Source organism: Sceloporus occidentalis, unplaced genomic scaffold, assembly GCF_023333645.1.
Source record: "Sceloporus occidentalis isolate IW3139 unplaced genomic scaffold, rSceOcc1.0.p SCAF_122, whole genome shotgun sequence".
NCBI classification, from domain to species: domain Eukaryota; kingdom Metazoa; phylum Chordata; class Lepidosauria; order Squamata; family Phrynosomatidae; genus Sceloporus; species Sceloporus occidentalis.
In genome coordinates this window covers 1,204,166-1,227,160 of record NW_028317102.1, presented here as the reverse complement: position 1 = coordinate 1,227,160, position 22,995 = coordinate 1,204,166, and the positions used below count along the sequence as shown (strand labels likewise).

Genomic DNA, 22,995 nt, shown 5'->3' with positions numbered 1-22,995 from the left:
TTGTTGTTAAATGACAGCATCCAACGCTCTCAGCCAGCTTGTGGGAGAAACAGAGCCGCAGTACCTGGAGGATTCCCAACCATTACTTCTTCCTGGCATTCACACGCATTAACACATGTTTCGCATCGTGCTGGTGCTAATCATACTATCCCGAACACGCAAACGGTAACACTGGGTCCGGTGCCTTTAAAGAAACGGTAAACACCGGACCGATGGCAGTGTTCATGCGTGAACCAATGTATCCGATACGGAACTCACCGCTATTCTAAATATAAGGCAAAGGGTTAAGATATCCTTCTCATGGACGTCCACAAAGCTAGAATTCTAGCGTAGATATATTGACATATTAATACATGTCAATTACACGTATGTATCTCCAATGGCATTCTTTCCAACTAGATAATACTATACTAGGTACGTAAGTGGAGGGCATCAAGTGTCAAACGACAAGGGGAATTAATATTAAATATTTTTTAATATATATTATATATTTAATAAATCCCAGAAACTATGTATGTTGGCCCTTAGAGATGACTAATAAGGCTTTTAATATGAGCAGCATACTCATGATAATCTAATAAGCGGAAGGCAGGAGATTGTGTTGGTTATTCTACAGGACCCCACATGTCACGAGCCATTTCCAACTCGGTCTCATTTACAGAGAGCGGCGCGTCACGAGGAACGTGTGCCGCGACTCGTCCTTCCGAGACATCCCGGCAGTGAATCCCGAGAGAGCGGCGAGGTCTCTGACACGGACTTCATTCGGCAAGAAGCTCCCGGATCAGACTGCCGGATGACGCATCCAGATATTGCCTTCTTGGCAACCTTCGCAGGAACAATGATGGTAATGAAAATTCCCTCGCTTACTTCAATGGCATTCCCAGCCTCGTACTCGCACCGTGCGCAAACAATGCTATCAACAGACAGTTATGCGTTTTATTGCAAAAATGCTTCCCTATAAACATATTAAATATGAATGAAAAATAAATAAACGTAGGGATTTATGACATATTTATTTAGCTCCAGAAAGGCCAGAAGCGTCATAAACATGTTAATAAGACACGGTGCCGAAATAATGCCGCGTTGGTATAATCGGTGTGAATGTTATACTATTATACCGTTTGGGATGTATTTGCTGCCTTTTAGGGTAAAAAATAATAAAACTGGCCTTCTGCATGCTTTAACAAGCGTGTAAAAGAAACCTGCTTTTTTTGTACATATTTGTAGAAAACGGTGTCGTCAGGATGGCTTTCCGCTCCCATTAGGCTTCATTTGCTGTTCCAGTTCACACAAAACCCTCCATGATCCCTCTCCTTCTCACATATATCCTTTTGGCACTATAGATCAGGGGTGTCCAAGCTGCGGCCCTCCAGCTGCTGAAAGAGCATCATAGGAGATGTAGTCCTGCAGCAGCTGGAGGGCCGCAGCCTGGACACCCCTGCTACAGATCCAAATCGTTATCCAGGGCCCGTCTCTCTCATTACCTTCTCCGCTTCTCCCTCACGTCCATTAACTCCGAACCTCTAGCTAGGTCTTTCTTGCCCGATTTCTCAAACATTCTCCAAAACCTCACTCAACCCACAGTCATCGACGAACACCGACTGACAACATGACGTAGGCTTCCTCGCCTTCGCCTACCGAGCCGGTCTTTTTTTTTATCCTCCCTTCACACCTTCAGCCCTGAATTTGCGTTTCTCCCACTGGTTCTAGATTGAAAGCAAGTCTCAGATAATCCTGGCATAATCCGAGGTCCAGGTAGATGATGATTTATGCTGCACACAAGACCTCTCCTTGAGCTTTTAACACGACGGTCTACCCTCTGTTGATGGAAACCAAAAAAAGCGCAAGTAGATTTAATAACGTAATGATTCCAGAAGCTTTGGAGGTGGCGGCTGCCGTCTTATATAGCGGCTCCGGATATATTTTAAATAAGTTATTTAGCCGGAAGGGGTCCGAGCTGACTCACTCGGACAGCGACGCTTCGCAATTTCCTTCATGCTATGTGTGTCTCTTCCATATGGACCCACACACTGCATCTGCCTCCAATCAATGTTAAAAAAGAGAGAAAGTTTTCTGTGGAAACACAAATATGGGAATTTTCTGCACGTAATGCAGACAATCACAAATTCACACACTCGAAGGAAATGTTAAAAGGAAAAATTCCCCAACAGTATTCGCGAGCGGCGAGTTATTCCTTAAAACAACACATTAGAGCCGGTCTCGCCGAGAGCAAGATTAAAGGTTTCTTGCGTAAAAAAATTTACGTTTCAGGTTTTTCTGGATCTCTTCTGCTCAAGTGCCGGATCTAGAATCAGGCGGCCTCCGTTTCTAGCACTGATAAGTCCCTTCGCTGTGTTTCGCTTTGATAAGACCCGCAATAAACAGGCTCGTTTTTCATCGTAGATTAAGAGGAACCCGATACAGAGGCGAGTTCATTAAGCTGAGTGCTAACTCTGTCCCCAGCGCTGTTATATACACGTTCTAATCTAATCCAACCATTCGAGAACAAACAGATCAATCGTCTCAACATCATCAACCGCATGGCTGGTAACCTCGTGTCTTTGTATCAACAGATGACCGAATATACCGGAGTATTTAGCAGAACCCAGGGTTTGGGGAACTCATGGATGTCCGTTTTTACGCCACATATTTTACCGGTTATACAAATGTATGAATAACTGGCTAAAAAAAATAAAACTTTTTGTTAAAATGTTCAGTTCTAGTTTCCTACCAAATATTATTGAGTACAAGCGACTTTAGAGGAAATTCATTTTTTTTATGATCTGTAGAGATTCCTTATAACTCGTTAGTAGATCCATGAACATTTTTTTCTGATGGCCAGCGCATTTGGCGTGTCCATACAGCTGCCAAAAAAAACCCTCACTATAATCCTTATTTACAACTAAAAAAATCACCAGGGACGTGATGACCTATGGATAGTTCTTAACCCGGGGGAAAACAGCGGGCGTCGGAAAAGTAGACGGTCTCCGGCGATCATCGAGATGCTTTCACTTCAATGGAAGCTTCTGCACCAGCTACTGTCTACCAGCGGAGAAACAATTCCCTGGATCATGGGAATGGTAGTTTCTGGAGAAGCAGGGACATAAAAGCAACTTTTCCTGCAATGTATCTCAGGGATATCATTTTTAAATGATGGGGAAACAGCTTCTTGATCCAAGGAGAGACCTGACTGCCATTCTGGGGTCAAGAAGGAATTTTGTTTCCCCTAGTTTGTGCAAAATTGGAAAAAGCCACAACTGGGGGGTTTTTTTTTTTTTTTACTTCTTTTGGATCAACAGCGATAAATAAACAGATCTGGGAAAGGCTGAACTTGATGGATGCGTTTTTTTCAGCCTAACTATGTAACTATGCCTCCAAATTAACAGAGGTTACAAAAACAAGGAATTCATTCACAAAATTCTAGGTTTTCTATGAAGTCTTTTTGGCCGATATAAGGAAGCTTGTTTAGACCATTTCTTGGTTCTTTAGGTCACAGCCAAGGTCACACAGGGTCGCTCTTTGCCACATAATTTTTAATTCTTGAACATCCGTTTTTGGTTTTTTTTTCTACGGACATCTTCCAAAGTTTCCTGGCTGTTGGCTCATAAAAAAAAAAAAATATATGAAAAGAAAGAAAGAATATGAACTCTTGGAACGAACCCTTCTTCAATGTAAAGCTGCACGCAACGTGGCACACGTCAACTATTGTGCTGCCCGTCGGCTGTTCGAGTAAAATTAATTTGTTCGGTGGCGTGGCAGACCGGGTAAGCTTGCGAGAAATGTTACGCCAATTATCTCCAGCCCGGGCTGAGAGCGGCAAACAGGCTCCGATTGTTTCTGTCATTTCTCAGGCGGAAGACAAGGGGAGCCAAGCAGAGCCGAGGCCGCGTCGGCAACAATGAACGAAGTTGTAGGTTGTCGTGAAAATTTGGAAATGTCATGCAATTGCAGTTGAAAAATCCCACACGGAGCAAGAGACGGGCTATTAGGGAAACAGTGTATCGGTGGAAAGCATGTAGGAAACGGGAGATGTCGTCAACGATATCGGCGGTACATTAAGATCGCAGACGGTAACGTTTACGTGATGCGTGACAACATTCTAAAAAGCTGGATGTGAATTTAAGTTATTTGCCCTGAAGCCCGAGAAGTCGGACAAAGCGCACCGGCCTCCGATACACCTAGAGCAACTTAACCCCTTAAGGACAATGGGCGGTCCCTAAACCCATTGAAAACAATGCATTTTGACCCCGTACATGTACGGGCTTTGTCATTAAGGGGTTAAACATATTTCCACACTTTTAAGGGGAAAACTACAGAGTTGGTGGGAACTTGACTTGTTAACTCTTTCTGCTGGTGGATAATATCACCCAGTATGTTCTGAAATCACCCAGAATGTATAAATGAAGGAGGATCACAATTAACAGGAAAGACTGAGGGATCTCGGTACGTCCGACTTGGGAGAAAGAAGAGATGCAATAGAAGCAGTTAAATACCTAAAGGATTTAACGAAGTACAGGAACAGACTTTATTTCTAACGAAGAGAAATGTTAGAATAAAGAGGGTGTAATCTGAAACGAGAGGGTTAGAGGTTTAGATTGAAAGTAACCTTTACCGAGAGGGTGGTAGATAAGTGGAACGGCCTGCCATCCTTAGCGGTAGAGGGAAGGGAAATAAAACATGCATGGGATAGAGATACGGCTCCTGAACCTAAGAGGAGACCAACGTCTGATTACGGTTTGAGTCTTTATAGTAGGGAGAACGGGTCTGACCTGCTGTCAAATTCTACGTTTCTATTAACCAATCAGTCCCTGCTTTTACGTCCCGTGACAATTAAATGTTCCTGGAAAACAATAAATGAGACATTCTTGTACATGATTACATGTATTTCTGAGAAGGGTTCAGGCGGTTGCAGCACTCGGAATGATGCTTCTAACGCTGCGTTTAATGCATAATGAAATTCACCGAAGCAGGCAGAGCCGCTCTGTGATAAGTAGACACCAACCCTGGCTTTGCCTGCAAAAGAAAACTTGGGGGAAGAAAAGTTTCCGACTTTGAAAGGCGCAGGGGCTGCGTCACGGGAGAGAATTCTGTCAGGTGGCGTGCGACCTGAATGTATAAAAAACACGCGCACATCTGTAGCGGCAGAAAAACATCCTCCGGGTTAAGACAACACCGGGCTGGTTATAGGAGCTCATCTGCTCGGCAGTCAGAACTTCACGCTCGGCTACTCTGCAGGTAAACAGATGATCGTCACCCCAGATGACCCCTGGAAAGACTAGAAATGTCACATAAATCAGGCAGATCAGGTAGCACGCTGGGGAGGGAGAGGACACTGGCACATTTGTCATCTTGGCAACAAAAGAAACTTTCTAGTTGGTTTAACCTGTGGATGAGTTCATGGTACAGATGGAAAGAGCTACATCATTTCCACCTTCAGCAAACGGCAAAGAGAACATCTGGAAGCCCCTCCGCTGAAACAAATGGAACCAGACGTGGCGGTGGCTATTTATGTCATCCGTCGGTGGCTACTGGATAAATAAAACTGACACAGTAGGTTCATTCTGGGAGACGGATGAGGGAACTCCCTGACTGCTTTCTGTAGATCTATTGTCTTCGTTGAATTCTCCCAAGACCTGGTACAGAAAGTGGAGAGACGTCAACACATTGACTTCTGGAACCCCAGTGATCTCAAGCTCTCCCGAGACCACCGCCTGTGCCGAATGCCCCCATTAACCGGCCGTCGGTGGAAGAAGCTACAGTGTAGCGGTTTTGGGTTCCGTAGAATTCAGGACTGCAGAATTTAACTCAGTTAATCCAAATTTCTGTGGCTAAATTTTTTTCATCTGGTTGTGAATGCGATACAGGCCAACGAAAATGGACAGAATCAGGGTAGTTCACAAAGAAAATCATCCTTTACATATAGCATTTAATATTTGATTTAATCTTTCACATAAAGCATTTAATATTTCATAGTGCCTGTAGCTGCCAACACAAAGGAACAATAAAGCACGTTGTTGGGCAAAGGACTAAATAAAATACAGTTATTTCGAAGATATGCAAAGTATACATTATAATTTGTCTTTTTTTTTTTAAAATATATCCAGATTTGATGCATCTCACAAAGGGTCCTATTCCAATCAAAATAAATCAATAAAAAAAACATTAATTTGTACTAAAAAAATAAAAATATCTCTTAATATACATAGATATAGAATTTTATAGCCATTTCTTTGCTCAGAAAGCACGGTCCATCAGGCATGCATCTGTTACCTTGTCCTTTTATTCCGAAAGGAGGGACATATTCCCGAATCTTTGCCCATTTTCTGAAGGAGTCATCAAGAAACATTGGAGCGGGTTTGGAGAACCTTCAAATAAAAAATGCAATTAAAAAAAAATTTGTAACAAGATCCGTGTTGGCAAGCAATGATTTGAATAAAAAGGTTTATCACGCCTTAATGTGTAATAATTAAATAATTTGAAGATCCATTAACATTAACGCCACATTGAGAGCGTTATAACAATGGCTTGTACAGCAAATAATGATTCTTATGGCAAATGTATTTCCAGATATTTTTATTATTGGATTCTAAAAAGCCATTCTGTGACTTTCTGATCATGAAATCCCTATAGAAACTACATGACGCACGGCAGATTTTAGAACACGAGTTCCAATGAACGTCAGACCCCGGCGGACGGATGAATGCATGTAATAGACTTTAGCGGTGAGGATGTGTAGCGGGTTGGTGGCATGAGCGCGTCAAATTCCTTCCCACTTGATGGCATGTAGCAACCACTAAGTATTCGCATGTCCACTTGTCTTCCAGATGACTTAATCCAGGGAAGTCTGCCAAAGTTTAGACAGATGTCCCTTGTGTTATCAGAGTTTAAGGGTCAAGCAGAAAACAAGCAAGGGTAGGGACTCCTCAGCATTAAAAATCTCCCCCGAGGGAACTCTAATCTCTATTTAGTGGTCTTCATATAAAACACGAGAACCTGCCGGACAGATGGGGGTAAGCTGAGGGTGCGTAGTAGACTTGTGGACTGCTGAGTAGCAGAACTACTTTCTTTTTGTACTTTTTTTTTTTTTTTTTTCTTGTAAAATTGGAAACCAGGTCAAAAAAAAAAAAAAAAAAGTTTACAAGAAAAAAAAAAAAGATATTACCTCCGAACTGTGTTTGTGCATGGGAACAATTATTGTAAATATGCAATAGTTCAATATTTAGCCTTTCACTGAGTTTTACAAGAACCAAAGATAAAGAAACAGTTCGGAACAATGTTAAAGAAATGCTGAGATTTCAATACGTAAAATTTAATGGCAGATGTATAATTCTATAAAATTATACAAAGTAAGAAAAAATACTGGCAATTATATATATATATATATATATATATATATATATATATATATATATATATATATATATATATATATATATATAAAAACACCGGTATACATATATACATATAAAAAAAACCTCACATATATAAAAAAAAACCCTCACATAATTAACCCCTGGCATTTGTAGGTGGCACTCGGGATTACCTATATGTCATTAGTAGGATTGCGCATAAAATAGATTTTTATTGCTGCAGTAAGGGCAGTAAACATGAATAATTCACAAGCAGAATCGGGTATTGCTTACTATGGAATTGAAAATATTTAAAATTTTATGGCGAGCGTTCTTGCTTGTCCGGTTACGGGTTTAACCCCAATGTCAAGGACTGACTATTTTTAACTATTAGCTATGCACATTCTAGAGCGGAGAACCTTGGCATCTTAGAATATGGGGTTACCCTTACTGTCCGATTTGCTACATACGATGGTCGTGGTCTGGCGCCCCACATTTTAATCAGCTCAGGCGAGATGCCCCAGTATTATTATTATTATTATTTATTGTTTTATATAGCGCCATCAAATTCCGTAGCGCTGTACAATGGGTAGACAGGACATAACAAGTAGTTTGTAACATAACAATTTGACTTAGAGACAACAGCTGAGGAGGGCCCTGCTCAAAGGAGCTTACAATCTAGAGTACATCTGAAAAGGAGCGTCGGGGTGATCAGAAGATTCTATTGCCCAATCCATGAGTATAAGCGCCAGGACGTAATATTCTAGAACTGCAGGTTTTCGGCCGTTTATTGTGCACATCATTAATACTGAAATGGCTTTTTTTTTTCATACAATGCTAACTGTCAAAAGCAACCGGTGTAACTTCACATTGCCAGAGGCGCATGCTCGGCCCCACGGGAAGTCCAACGCTCTTGAAAGGGAAGCTGTTGTCCAACGCGCCGAAAATAAAGTTCCGTTGTTACTGTTCTCCCATAACGCAACCCAGAACACAGCAATAAAAACCACAACGAGAAGGCGCGGAATAAAGGTCTACAGACATCTGCGATCAAGTACAGGAGAAAATTCAATTACACAGAAATTCAGGCAGGGAAAGTAAGGACGACACTTTCTGGGTGGATTTGTTACTTAAGCGGCTCACATCCAAAATAGTTTACGTCCAGAATAGTAAGCGAAAATATTTTGCCATTAGCCACTGAAACCGCCACGCTCTTAAAGGAGACCGATCATAACCGTCTTCATATTCACCAATATATCAATCAGTCAGAAACTGGAGCTAAGCTCTGATTTGATTGGCTAAATTCTCTCACTGTATAAGCCTCTACCACTTCTGCTGGGATGCTGTTCCACTTACCTACCACCCTCTCAGTAAAATAGAACGTCCTTACATTACATCTGAACCTCTCACCCTCTAGATTACACTCTCTCTCCTTGTACTTTCTTGTAAACTTGTACTTTCTTAAATCCCTTCATGTATTTAAATGTTTCTACCTCCTCTCCTCCGAGCCGTGCATATTCACATAAAGCCTACGGAGGAACGCTTCATTCGCTGCAAATCTCCATTCACTAAAAGGTCAAACGTTGTCTTCCCCTGACTTGGGAACTCGCAATCGGATCGCTAATAGCCTTAAGGCTCGCAAGCCACACCAAGAAGTCGAGAAGCTGAACTTGAAGCAGCTCGGCGGTCTCATGTCGTCAATGAGTTCACCGGCAGCAGCGCGACGGGAACCTCACATTTCACCAAGTTCGGCGTCTGGCCAATAAAAACAACCGTGATATAAAAAGCAGATTCCTGGCATTTGTAGATTTTCACTGGCAGCTATTCCTGGATGGCAACAAAACGACAATTACTGGCTTAAGAATACCGCAGAAGAATAACACACCCAGTACATTACATATGGGAACGGGGTATAAACGCGCTTACAGTAAACCCCATGGACACTCAAAGCGGATACTTTGTTACTTTCACCATAAATACCCATTTAGAGAAGATCCAAGCCCAAATTATAGCACAGTAGACAATAAGGTCCCATGCGGGTGAAACGTTTGCGTCTGTGGCCACCTAGAAAGACGGTCTGCAGTGTGAATTGTGGGTCCATCCCAGCCCTTCCTGGAATCGACGGACTACGATTCTGGCTAAAAGTTTTTTTGGCTGGGTTTGCTCCCTCTGCCTCTCTACTCAAAGCCAAGAGCAAGCCCTGGTCTTTAGAGTCTGCATAAACGCTGACAGAACGCCGTCTGTGTCTGTCGGACCTATTTTTATGGAGCAGCTGAAAAAAAAAACTATTTTGGAAAAAACGTTATACACATCAATCACGAGGACATCAACGTTTTCCAGATGCGTGAGTTCTGCATTCTTACGGTCTGGAAGTGCTTAACCACCTGGGTATTAAGGAAATATGTCATACTTAAAAGACACCTTCTATCCAACGGTGTCATACGAGCACAAAAGGTGAGTTATTATATCTGTCTCCAGAGGACGCCTCAAAGAGAAGCAGAGCCTGCCTCGGATATTGGAAACAGCATTCTGCACAGAAAGACGTGCCAATAGCCCCAAGCGCCGTGTGTTGGTAACCGGATCATTGGAGTCTTTTAGGGACACTCTAGTGCCCCAGCAGCCTTACCAATGAAGGATACATAGGTTGTAAGAAGCTTATTATGCATTCTACAACCTGTTGAAATATCATGGCTTTTATCTTTAGGAGAAGCTGCAGCTCCGTGCGTCTGACATCTGGATATGTGCAGTTGCAGCCGGGCATATCCAGCGGTGGGCCGCACGCTGTGCCCCCGATCTGCGAATCCCCCCACGCATTTACAAGGGACTCCATTTGAGAATGTAAAGACACCAAAGTGGATTAACCCTTTAATTGTTATTAGTCTCCCAAAAGAGCTACAGAAAGTGATATTTTTTCCAAGGCTTTTTAGTTTGGGGCAGTTTGTAGAATCCTGTTTTCATCCCTGTCATTACAGTATTGTTGAATTTTATAGTCTGCTTTGTGAACAGAATTTTACGGAATGCGTCAACATTTCCTAGGACCCACATCGTAAAAAGCCTTCAAAGCCTAGAAAAGCTCCTAAAATAAAAAGTATTTTGGAATAAATGCCAACGAGAAGCAGTTAGTTGGGAAAATATTATGATTGTGCATTTACTGTTCAATCTAGAGACCATTCAGGAACCATTCCGAATTAATTAAACAAAACCAAATTATTTCATTACTGTATTTTCATTTTTTTATTACTATGATTCAGAGAGTGGCCATTTTCAGGTAATTAGAAGAGAAAATGAAATGTAAACTATGGCCGCAGGGCATAATGTATGGGCAAGCAGTGGGGATGGTGGGTCGTTAGTGGGGAGCGTGAGCAGGCAGTGGGGAGCGTGGGCCGGCAGTGGGGATGGTGGGTCGTTAGTGGGGAGCGTGGGCCGGCAGTGGGGATGGTGGGTCGTTAGTGGGGAGCGTGGGCAGGCAGTGGGGAGCGTGGGCAGGCAGTGGGGAGCGTGGGCAGGCAGTGGGGAGCGTGGGAAGACAGTGGGGATGGTGGGTCGGCAGTTCGAAAGCGTTGCATTGAAGCTGTGTATGTAACCCATGCCTACCTTCAACTGTACCCACCCAATAATGGTGTCCTAATACCCTATTATGGGTTAATTGTTATCACAGGTGTTTATGTCTAGAAGCACAGCCACCTTGTTCTAACCAAGTAACCCTGTTCTTTTTATCTCCCCCCATGGGGTGCCTTGACATGGCAGGTGAGCTTGAGTGCTTTGGCCAAAACGCTTTAGTAAATCTTCATGTTTATTTAATGTATATATGTGCAGGTTAGGATCTGAGCGGGGTGATTTGTATTTCGCAGGAATGTAAACCACATTTATGTGGCCGCGAGGCAAAGCAACGTAGCTTACGTCATGGGATGAGCCTGTCAAGACATTAGCTGCCGCCGAACGTGTACTCAATCACATACGCGGTGCCTTACGACATGAAAGCTAATCGCACAATTTTTGGCAAATCTGCCAGGAAGAAGGCTCAATAAAAAATAAAATTTATATTAAGAACGTGTCTCTAATACAACGTTCTGCCAAAGCTGCAAACGGCAACGTTTGTGCATAAAAAAAGTCCAGAAAATTGTAATCGCCATCAACATTCTGTCGTATATTCGAAAGGCGAAACATGAAGCTATTGGAATTCCGCTAATTTATCTCCCTGAATCTTTTATCGGTTGTTGGGAAAATGTACAAAAGCTGCTAAACTGTTTAATTCTTTATTGTAGGTTTTTTTTATTACCTTTTTATATTTGTATATTAAAATCAGAGATTTTTTTTTTTTTTACTTAAATCCATCTTCTTACCAACACAACAATTAATTATTCGTTGGCTAATTCCTACTTTATAGATGTTTGTTGACTAATATCCCACTTCTACCACCATTTTACCATTTCAACAAACATTTATTCTTTGGCTAATTGTTACTTTATAAAGGTTTGTTGACTGGTATCCCACTTCTGCCACCATTCCTCAACGCAACAATGAACTTGTGTTTGTGTTACCTTGAGACACCTAGCTCGTAATGTTTACCCAGGATGTTAAGGTTAAATTAGTTTCGCTATCATTACATAAAATATTACGTCAGGCCTTTTTATCACAAGCTAGCGAGCAAATAGAATGGGATTAGCATTGGTGTAACGAATAACATGGATATTTCCCAAACCCTAATGCCCTCTTCCCACCAACGATCTGCGAGGCTGATTGACTGGAACGGTTTCTGTTTGATTTGGTTAAATGGCACTTTGATTCTTTTCATTTTAGGATTTTCTATAGGTTTACAGACAATAAAGCGAATCGCGTATTTCCTACAGACAAAGCGACGGCAGAGACCGGAGTTTGACAGTCATGGATGAAAGCAGGTTCTGAACACCCACACAGTACACCGCTCCGTGTTTTTTTCTGCGCACGTAGAAAGAGACATTTCATATACAGAACGTCTACCGAGCATATGGATTTTTATCGGGGAAAGCCTGGAATTTTGATATTCCTACAGTTAGAAGTGCTGTTTCACCTGAGACAAAACATGAACCGCATCAAACATGATGAGCAATCAAACGTAGCAGAGCTCTCGTTTCATTATTACTTCTGAAGGTTTAATCATATAAAGGCAACACGAAGTCAACCGTTTCAGGGTCGGTGCCAACAATCTATCGGTGGCTTCTTTTTGCATCATATGATATTGAAGCAAATAAAATCTGCAAATAAAATCTGAAGCATGCAAATTTTATTTGAGTTACGAAATACGTACGTCTGGGTAGGGTTTGAGATCTGTTAATTGCTTCTGCAAAGCGATCGCTGGATTTCTTTTTGGAGACCTTGTTGGGACTTGTGGTTTAACCTCCATATCATCACTGCTTTTATGTCACCGGAAGGTATTGTATTCTGTGCTAAGCACCGACTATGCCCTGAGGCGCTAAGGAAAACCTCTCTTTACCGTAATGGGTATTATTTTTCTGATTTGATGTGTCTTAACCCCTTCACTACCAGGTTTGTTTTTTTTTTAGAACCATAAATACTGTACTTTTTTGCCATTTTTAATTGTTTAATTGTTTGATGTACCCACCCAAATTATACATCCTTTTTTTCCCCAAGGACAAATGGGGCTTTCATTTAAAATCATAGAAAAAACAATAATTGGGATTATTAGTATGTAAAAAAAAAAAACCCCCAAAAAACCCTTTTTTTTTGCAATTTTCTTGGAATTTCTTCTACACATTAGGTGTCCCTAATGAACAATGACCCAATTCATGTTCGGCAACTTCCCATGATTAAAAACATATTCCACATACATACTTTATGTTCTAGAGAGCCATATACATCCCTTACATGGTACCCTATACTGTAGTGTTTTTAATACTTCTGGCTTAAGGGGTTTGGGGGTAGTAAATGGATGGGGGTTTATACTTTTTACATGTAGGGCTAGGGCAACGGGATGTAAGGGCTTTTCCTTTTTTTTTTTATTATAATTATTTATTTGGTTTTTGCACTGTTCTCAGTGAGATATTGATAGATCCCTTTAGGGATCTCTCATACATATTATGTATACCAGTGATATCACAATGACATCACTGAGGTCACTGTGTTGTTTGTTTATTTTTCAGTTTTTTTTTTTTTAAAGTTGGCAGATTCAAGGGGAGTTGGAGCTGCAGCTTCTCATGAAAGCAAGTGCTTCGTTGTATTTGTATTTTTTTGCAGGCTTAATGAATGCAATGAAGTACTAACAAAATACATTAATATGCAGTCTTTGTTAAGGAAAGTGCCAGGGAGCTTGAGTGACCATTAAATCACTCGAATTATAAAAAAGCTCCCACTAAACCTATTTTGCTCGGGGTTCCCAAAAACTGCCTACGCAACTTCTGGCCATTCCAGATTACAGATTGACTACAAGGATCAGGGGGGCATTTTTCTTGGACCGACATAACGAACCATTTTTTACGACAGGAAGCAAAGACCATCTTATTCCAGATAACGAGACGTTATCTAAATCCTGTTATCTCTGCTTTAACAGGTTCTAGAGGAAAAGAACAGATTTGTGGTGAGGGACATTAGGTTAGCAAAGAGGAAGTCTTTATATCCAGTCGCTAGCGGATTTACATCACATGTAACAAAAAACAAAAGACGATCCAAGGATGTGATTCAAACGTAGCACCTGGAACGAAAGATTCCACCGTATCCGGGTTTATAGAAAAGAACGGGGGTTTGTTGCGAAGTCTCTCATTTCAACAACGCAAGATGTTTCCCCTGCAGTTGGCTTTGCCTCGTAATCTCGTATCAGTACAACGCTGTGGATGGCACATCATCTTTATGGAGCCCCAGCTGATTCCATAATGCTATAATGCCAATAGCCACTGGTTGGGTATTTAATATCATCCCAGCTCATTTATGACCCACCATCTGAAGTCACATAAAGCCATAAAGAGAGGTGCATGAAAGGAAACATTAACTTATGGAACTCCAAGCTCCAGCTGGCCTATGACACCTACAATGGTCAATAAAAGAATGTTACTACATACCGTCTCTATAATGGATGATGCACTAAACTTATTTTAATTAAAACGTTTCCATTTAAAAAAGTGACCAACGTTGCCAAGAATGTGAAATGCTTGGAATAAACTGACCGGGTCAGCATCTTGGGGTCTGTTTTGGCTTCCAGTTTGGCAGGTGTTAGTAGCAGTTTGTTGGGTTTGTGTGGCTGGCACATGCCATTTGGTGAATGGGCATGGGACCAGGGACCCTGCGCTACGAAGGGCTCCCCTTGACTCATGTTTCTTGCGACACTAGCCGAGTTCATCCAGCAAAAAGCCACCATTAATGTATTGAGACAACCATGAGTTATACGGATCAAACTCATTAAAGTCTGGACCTTGTAGTGGGATGTAATTCTTTATCTCACTGTTTAGTGAATATACCCCTTTGTAATACTGGAGAACAGCCAAACCGCATTCACTGTGCAGTTATTTTGGCAGATAAATTATGCTATATATTCAGATGGCAAGTAAACAGCTAAAAGTGGATCCAGCAGGGAGTACCCTTATTTAGCAGCAAAAACTATACAAAACTCTGGGTTTTCTTCCAATTCCGATGTTTAGTAAACAGCTTTGTTCACTGTTTAGCTTACACATATTTTATTGTTGGTACATGATTTAATTTATCATGCGTTCATAATAGTTCTAGGTATTTTCCCTTTATAACGGGACTGAAGTAGGACTTCCCACATTCCCAGAGTGGCTCTCGGTGACAATCCATTGACCGAAACCAGCTGCTTCTGTTTCTTTCCACCCCATACAAAAGTGGCTCCGACAGCCCACCTACAACCCAAATGTGCCAGGATCTTCATGTCTTCTCCAAGTGGACTACATACTATTCGAGGGGCTGTTCCACTAATCAAAGCAATGCTCTTGTTATATAGATAATCCTTAGCTTCTCTGTCACAGCCAATCAGTGGCTGCTTTTGTGCCCCATAACAATTAAGCATTCCCTTAAATAATCACGAATGGGGCAAAACCTCACAGCATTCAAGAATTAATTACGGAAAGGGTTTGGGAATAGGCCGTTAGTAGGAATTGCGTTTCTAATGCGGTTTTTAGTGCCTAGTAGGTAAAAAATAAAAGCACCTTTTATTTGTTTTTTTGCTTCTTGTAATTTTGGTTTATTTAGCACAGATGTTTGGCAAGAGTTTTTCGGCCGTCATTCAGTGGTTTAATAAAGGCAACATATATAATAACATATATAACATATATAATCGCATACAAGAGATGCAAGGGAACACATTTAACAATGTAATTATCTTTTAATACTTGGCACATGCCCAGAACACCCCAGTCATATGTGACCCGAGCTCTTAAAGAACCAGTAAAAATAGGAGCGAGGTCGTTACTGGTAAGAATTAGTCGATGTACACGTCTCGCCCTTCTCCATGGTGCTGGCAGACTTCGATGAAACTTTAATTTTACCAAGTAGACTTTTGTTAATTTTCCTATTAAAATGCATACATTGAAATACGTTGCTAAAATGTACTTTGGCTCTGTTATGTACATTATTCCTGTTCTTTTGAGGCTCATTTCACAGTATAATCAACGTGGCCTTTTAGAAACAGCTCGCCGAGTGCCGAGACGAGACGTTCTGCCCTAAACTGCTGAGACGTTCTGGGTTTTAGAGAAAGTAATAAGATTAATCAGAGCGGCCGAGAAACACAGATAAAATAGAAACATTTAACGGGAAAGCTGAAAATGTATAGTCTTCCTGATGTTTTTAGAGAGCATACAGAATTTTGGTCACCGACCAAAAAAATAATAATTCATAGCCGAGATTATCGACATGCCTGCTATAAAATGGAGCGATAAAATAAAATCCCCGGGCTCCATATTATTTACATATATATGTCATTTTATGTAAATGGGGATTTTGTGCTGAAATTGAACGTAAGCAATAGTATCTTTTTTTGACTCCGGTCATGTTGATGTTCCACAGAGAAGGTCATCTTCAGTGACAGCGATAAAAGATATGATTTTTTTTCTTTTTTTTTTTGCCATAAACATTTCCTTACGAGAGCCCACTGGCCTGAGTCACCCCCATCTGGGAAAGCAGAGCCCGGGATCGCTCGGCACATCTGGAATTTACATGTGCTCTTCCTGTCACATGCTTATCAATATACAGAAGAAATGTCAGATAAACGCCACAAGGAATGCTAATATTTGGATATCTGTATCCTTTCTGTCCGCTTTTCTTGCTGGATCACAAGACCTCGAGTTATTTGCTCGCAGGGCGGACTGAAGCAGATGGAGCTTTCTCGTGAGATTGAGTTTAGATGGCTTAACGTTTGGCTAGCGGCATGGAGCCGCTGCAGGAAAGCAGGGATACTGGCGCCTGAGCCTGTAAAGCAGGGAAATAACTATTATAAGACAATTTTATTGTGGCCTGTTTTATCACCTAAACAGCGTTCACAGAAAGATCGTAAATCTGCACATTGTTTCGCAGCACCAATCATACATCATATAGCGCTGGATCCGCCTGCAGGCGAGAACGTGCAGGGAGATGCATTCGGCCGAATGCATCTCCTGCAGGGCATTAAGCTGGGGGGAATGCATTTGGGTGGAGTTAAAGTGCATTTGATAATTATTATTAACCATACTTGTATGTCCTCATTCCCAGTTTTTGGAAATAATAGATGTAACATGCGAAGAGAACAGATTAGTCTTTAAAGCTTGCAATCTATTTAAGTTACTAGAGATGCCAGTGAAAGGAGACCCCCTGTTGACACACAACATTTGGAAAATCGTCACAATTCAGAAACATTATATATTATATCAACATCCATGGCGTTGTATTGTGCTTCAGACTTTGATAACATGTATCCTGCTAAGAGTTTCTATTGTGTCAGGTTGACGTAACGCTTCCTTGAATGTGCCATTCAAGAAGCCCATGTGGCCACCATTTAGATCAACGATAGACTGGCTCTGGTTTGTTATCGGCTTATGGTTGCCATTGTCTTGGTGTAAAATAATGCACTTGGGACATAAAAATCCAGAGGTAGATTACAGTACTATGAGCACTCTGCTGTCAGCAACAACAGAGGACAGGGATTTGGGAGAAGTTATTCTGGAGGACTTCTAAAAGATAAGAAGGCAACGCAACAAGAAGCAAGCAGGGTGCTGGGTTGTATGGCTAGTGGCATACGTAGCATAAAGAGGAAAGGGGTTAATAGCACCTTACAGGCCTCTGGTCAGAACTCATTTAGAATGTCCTGTACAGTTTTCGAGAGACCCCATCTCCAGAATAATACTGTCAGAGAAGCAGGATTAAGACATATAATGGTTAGATGAAAATTATAAGAAAAGATGAGAGGATCTGGATATGTCCGGCTTGGAGGACAGAAGAGACAGAGGAGATGTGATTTAAATACATAAAAGGAATCAGCAAAGTATAGTAGGGAGGTGGGAGGAAAAGAGGTCATAGATGAAAACGAAAGGGTCAGAGGTTTAGGTGGGCATGAGGCTACCCTGAAAATAAAACAAGGCCAAGAGCCAAATAAGGTTTTAGGTTTTTACAGCAAGGCAGACTAAATGTACGTATGGTTCTTATCTGCTGTCAAATTCTACATTTCTTCGTCTCTCGAAGAGGGAAGGAATCAGTGTCTGGATCTCATTGCCCGGTGAGATTAATCACAACCCATGGACAGCGCTGGCATGTATTAGCAGGGTGATTATGATGGATATTCCGCAGAGGTCTTCTTTAATAAGATTTGTAAAGGTACCTCTGTGAACTCCCGAACCCTGATCCCCATTTTTCACAATGAGATGCCATCGACCTACGGCCAGATGAGTAGAAGCTTTTACTGAGTTCATATTCCTTGCTGCTCTGGGGAGTTTTATTCCGGTCTCTGGGTAAATGGGCAGCGGGTCAGACACTCCAGAGTAGACTCACTCACACTTCAGCCTAAAACTTACTGATAAATAACTTACTGGAGAATCTCTTTATCGTGATCCAATTCTATACTGGAATATATATCGTGATCCAATTCTGGAATAGTTTTAATTATGGAAACCCTATCAGTAATGAAAGATACCCAAGTTTTAGGGTCACGGTGCACGGAATCAGACAGTTCCCAGTCCTGTCCTTGTGTTGCTTGACTTCTTGATAGATGCTTCATTTATTTTTATTTTTTTTTAAATATTCCTGAATTCAGCTTGAATATTGAAGAATTAATTGGTTATCCAGTACACTAAATGTCATATACAAACCATTTATCACATACATACCTGAAGTTAAAAAAAACAACCTGTATTTACATATCAGTGTTTTAAACTAGCACATTGTGCCGGCCAATAGTAAATAAGGAGCACCCAGATTCAGCTTCTTATTGGATACTTAGTTTACATTTATCAAATCCCATAAAATCCCATTAAAGCGTGCCGTCCCCTTTAAGAGTCTTTGTAAACTAATTGAAAAGGACTGTCGTCTCTTGTAACCGTAACTCGGGATGATGTATGATTGAATTTCAATTTACTGGTTCTGCTTTGTATTGCACCGAAGGTTAAATGTACTTCTGACCTTCCCAAGCCACTAGTATCAATTAATCTCTTTGCTTGCGGTATGCTGCTTTACCCGCTTTAAACACATTTGGTTCTTATTTATTTTCCTTTAATTTTCCATCAGTGGAAACCCTCCTGATTGCTGCGACGGTCTGTTCTTTCTCTACGGAGAACCGGGACGAAAACAACTGTTAAATTGTCAGGAAATTACCCTGTCGCAGGCCTTTTAATAAAGCCTGTAACTGTCTCTTGGTCGCGGTAGCATTAAATCATCAGGGTTCTGGCTTAAAGATCATCTACTGGCATCCATAAGATATAAGAGAGATTCATATATATATATATATATATATATATATATATATATATATATATAAAATACATTTAAAAAACAAAATATGAAAATTCCTCCCATGCATTTGCAAAGGTAACACTGAGTAAATATTAAGTGACCCCTGGGCTATCATGTATGGTACGTCCTGATGAAGGCTCCGTGTAGGAGACCGAAACGTCGATATGACCGAAACGAATAATATTTTTGTACTTTAATATGAAGTACTGTGAGTGCTCCTATTTTTTCCATGGATGTCTAATTGTGGCGAGTAAATTTATGGATTAGAGTGTGCCTTCTATTCTTAGGACATATATGGAAGGCACACTCTAATCCATAAATTCAGTTATAAGGTGTAGTATATATATATCACACACACACACATATACATACATACACCTTATAACTATGGGACTATTTGACTTCTTTTGAATAATTGTTTGAGTCCTAGACCTCCGTTGTCTCTGTGCCTAGGGGTTTCTAGCTTGTAGCTAAACTGTATTTGAACACACACACACACACACAGGTCCTGTAAGTAGATTACACAATGCATACCAAGACAGCTGGTTCATGGATCCTCTGCTCAATCTGAACGCCCCAATAGCTTGTGAAATTACACGCTCTATTTCATGCTATCTCAATCATCAAAATTGCTTATTCCTTCCAGGCACACATGGGGAAAATGTGGGTTTTAAAAAATATACATCCAAGACCAGTTCTTCATGGAGCTTTATCTACCTTAAAGCGACATCACCAGGAAATATATATTTTTTTTACCATTCCATTTAGCTAGAAACACACCCGAATAGTAACGTGGTAACCAAATCTATTGCGGATACAAAATGTTTCTCTTTTACCCTAATGTAGCGAGAGAGTCTCCAGACACGGATATATGTATAAATTTTCGCAGGTAGCAATACTTTCCTGCCACTGATTGGCTGCTTCAAACAGCCAAAAGTAATGTAGAAAAGGGACTTTGTAATGGGGCGGTGAGCTGCAGTTCTGGAGCTGCAGCTTCTCGTAATGTAAAGTGACCACTTTTTCTTCTGCTTTTACAGGTAAAGAACGCATATTAAGGTACGTACAAAGTACATTGCCAACCTTTACTGAAATATACGCAATCCGTGCATTTATATCGCTGACACAACGGATGAAATAAATACATTTTGGTCGTGTTACGCAGCACTTAATCCTGTTAATGTATTGCTTTTTTTCTTTCAAAATATCTTTTTTAGTGCATTTTACTTTGTTTTCTATAGTTTCCATGGTCTTTAAGGCATGTTATCCGAACTCATTTTCCGCAATTTTCTGGTGCTAACACGGAGTTCATGGTAGACCTTTTTAGCGACAAATGAAGGAATTGGCGTGACTTTTAGGGCTGTAGAACCCTGCGATCCCCTCGTACCCAGCAAACATTCCGAGCTCCTAGAAAAGAGGAGCCCTCAGGGGAGGAAAGAGGATTATATTCAGTTATACTCCAGAAATACATATCTTCTCTCAGGTCTAAAGGCATGATAACTATGGAATGTCTCACCCCATCGAGTCCTCGCTCCTACCTTAAGATGTTGACTGCATGCCTCACCGCCTTTGATGGTCTCCTCTTTGACCCGCTCTCATCTCTTTGATCAGCTAAACCGCCACATGTGCCCGAGAGACAAGATCATGTTTTTACGCTCTGCACGGTGACCGCTACCGCCGGCCACACAACCGGAGTTTTATTTCCAGCCGTATGATTGTTTTACATCTTCTAGATCCCCAGAGATGGAGAAAAGCTAAGCGCATGTCTACTTAACGCACGTCACCCCCACCTGTGGAGAGGCAAACACTGCGGGTGGGAGACGATGTGATTAGCCACTGATTGGCTGCTTGAAATGTCGGAGCCAGGGAGGAGGAGGGCAGCAGCAGCTGCAGGGCTACAGCTTCTACCTTAGTTACATTTTTTTGAATAGTAAATATTAAAATATTTACCAAGTACTGTCCCTTTAACAATACACAAGTCGTAACAGCATTTTAACCCTTAAACCATCCTGCCTGATTATATTGTGTGTCATCCAGAGCTGTGGAATATGATCTACCAGTGACAAAAAGATATGATCCAACGCAACGCGTCTGGATTCCTTTCCCAGGCACATTGCGAAGAAACGCGTGGCTGTGTTGAGGAAAACGGTCTTTTGTTTGACTTGTCTGGTTTAGAATATACGAGACCTCTTACGCCACATGGTCGGCGGCCATACAGTGTTTCTCTGATACGTATCTCTATGAAAAGGTCTGAGATGAGACCACTAAGTGCCACTAGACAGGAAAAGCTCCCGTATCTTCGCAGGGCATCGGGTAGACCGCACTTCACACAAGGTCAAGGAACAGAGGTCGTAATGTATAGGAAACAGAACCTCTTTTATTTTGTTCCCGAGTGAATAACGCTCCCGTTTGCCACCAGCTTTCTCACCCAGCCGCAGCAATTTACAATAATCTGTAATACTTTAACAGAAAATCTTATTTCACCGCTTCCCTCCCTTTATTCCTCTCATCTTCCTAGAGACATTAAAATTGTAAAATGATGTCATTCCATAAACTAATTTAAAGTAATTAAATTTGCCTTTTTTAAATCTATAAAAAGGCAAATTAAAAGCATTATAAAAAGCTGGCAAGCGGTAGGATATACCTGCCATCAGGCGTATGCGTAGGAGAAAAGTTGGAAGAACATCGCTGAAAATGTTACTGAAGTTACTAAACAAATCTTGGATACATTTTGGTTTCTTCTCACTCTACCAGGGCCCGTCTTTCCATCGAGGAATCCCTCTAGGAGTAGACTTACAGGGTCACCACTCAACCCTGCTATAAACAATGGTGCCTGGACAATGCTGGAGGAAGAAGTGATCTACATTACATTACATACTACATGTTATGACCTGTCCACCCATTGTACAGCGCTACGGAATATGATGGCGCTATTTAAAACAATAATAACTTGTACTGTGATGCCTCTTCATGTGAAAGAGAGTGGGATACTTAAGGGTGAGCTTTTTAGGGGTGTCAAGTACCCTAAAGAACCAGAGGAAGCCTAACATTTACCATGTGGACTGCGACAACCTGCTAAGATTTAAAAAAAAAAAAAAAAACATTTTCTGGGACAAGAATTGCATTAACACAGAGGAATAATTATCATCATCATCATCTTTTATTTATATAGCGCCAACAATTTTCGCAGCCTTCCTTACAATATGCAAATTCAAAGGGTCTGGCAAAACTATAATAGACAAAGAGTCCATCAAGGATTCCAGGGATACACCGACTCACACATTAGTATTCTACGAAGCGATACAAAGATGAGGTTTCGGGATTTCACCCCAAAAAATGAGATTCACCTCTTTTTATTTTACGTTTTTTCTTTATCTTTCAAGGTCAAAGCCCAGCCGCTTAGTTAGGACCCGATACGTGGTGCCTGACCGCTCTGGGGGACTGCAATACTTCCCCCAATAATAATGCCTTTCCTGAAATCCATGAGCGTTCTGTCAGACCCATAAATAAAAAATCAGCTCTTTAATGTGTCTTGAAGGCAATTTTTCACTTCCCGGTTAATTTTAGGTGTCTTCAAGAGGAAAAGAGTCTTATTTTATGAATTACAGTGCAGTTTGAAAGAATGTTCCCCGGGGGTATCGGGGTATTTATTCCACTTTTGCCTTATTTAACTGTAAATAACAATTTAGCAAAGAGAATGGTTGCGATCAATCATACTGAACGTACCATTTTA

The 22,995-nt window shown here is 41.1% G+C and overlaps 1 protein-coding gene across 7 annotated transcripts in view; it reads right to left on the bottom strand.

Moving 5' to 3' along the window:
* Nucleotides 1-22,995, bottom strand: part of LOC149282142 (CMP-N-acetylneuraminate-beta-1,4-galactoside alpha-2,3-sialyltransferase) — a 99,117-nt gene that overhangs the window by 14,837 nt on the left and 61,285 nt on the right. For all 7 annotated transcript variants that reach the window (XM_089498549.1, XM_089498552.1, XM_089498554.1 and 4 more), the window contains one exon: nucleotides 6,271-6,365. In XM_089498549.1, the coding sequence (XP_089354675.1) occupies nucleotides 6,271-6,365 (95 nt within the window). The remainder of the gene's footprint in view (nucleotides 1-6,270; nucleotides 6,366-22,995) is intronic.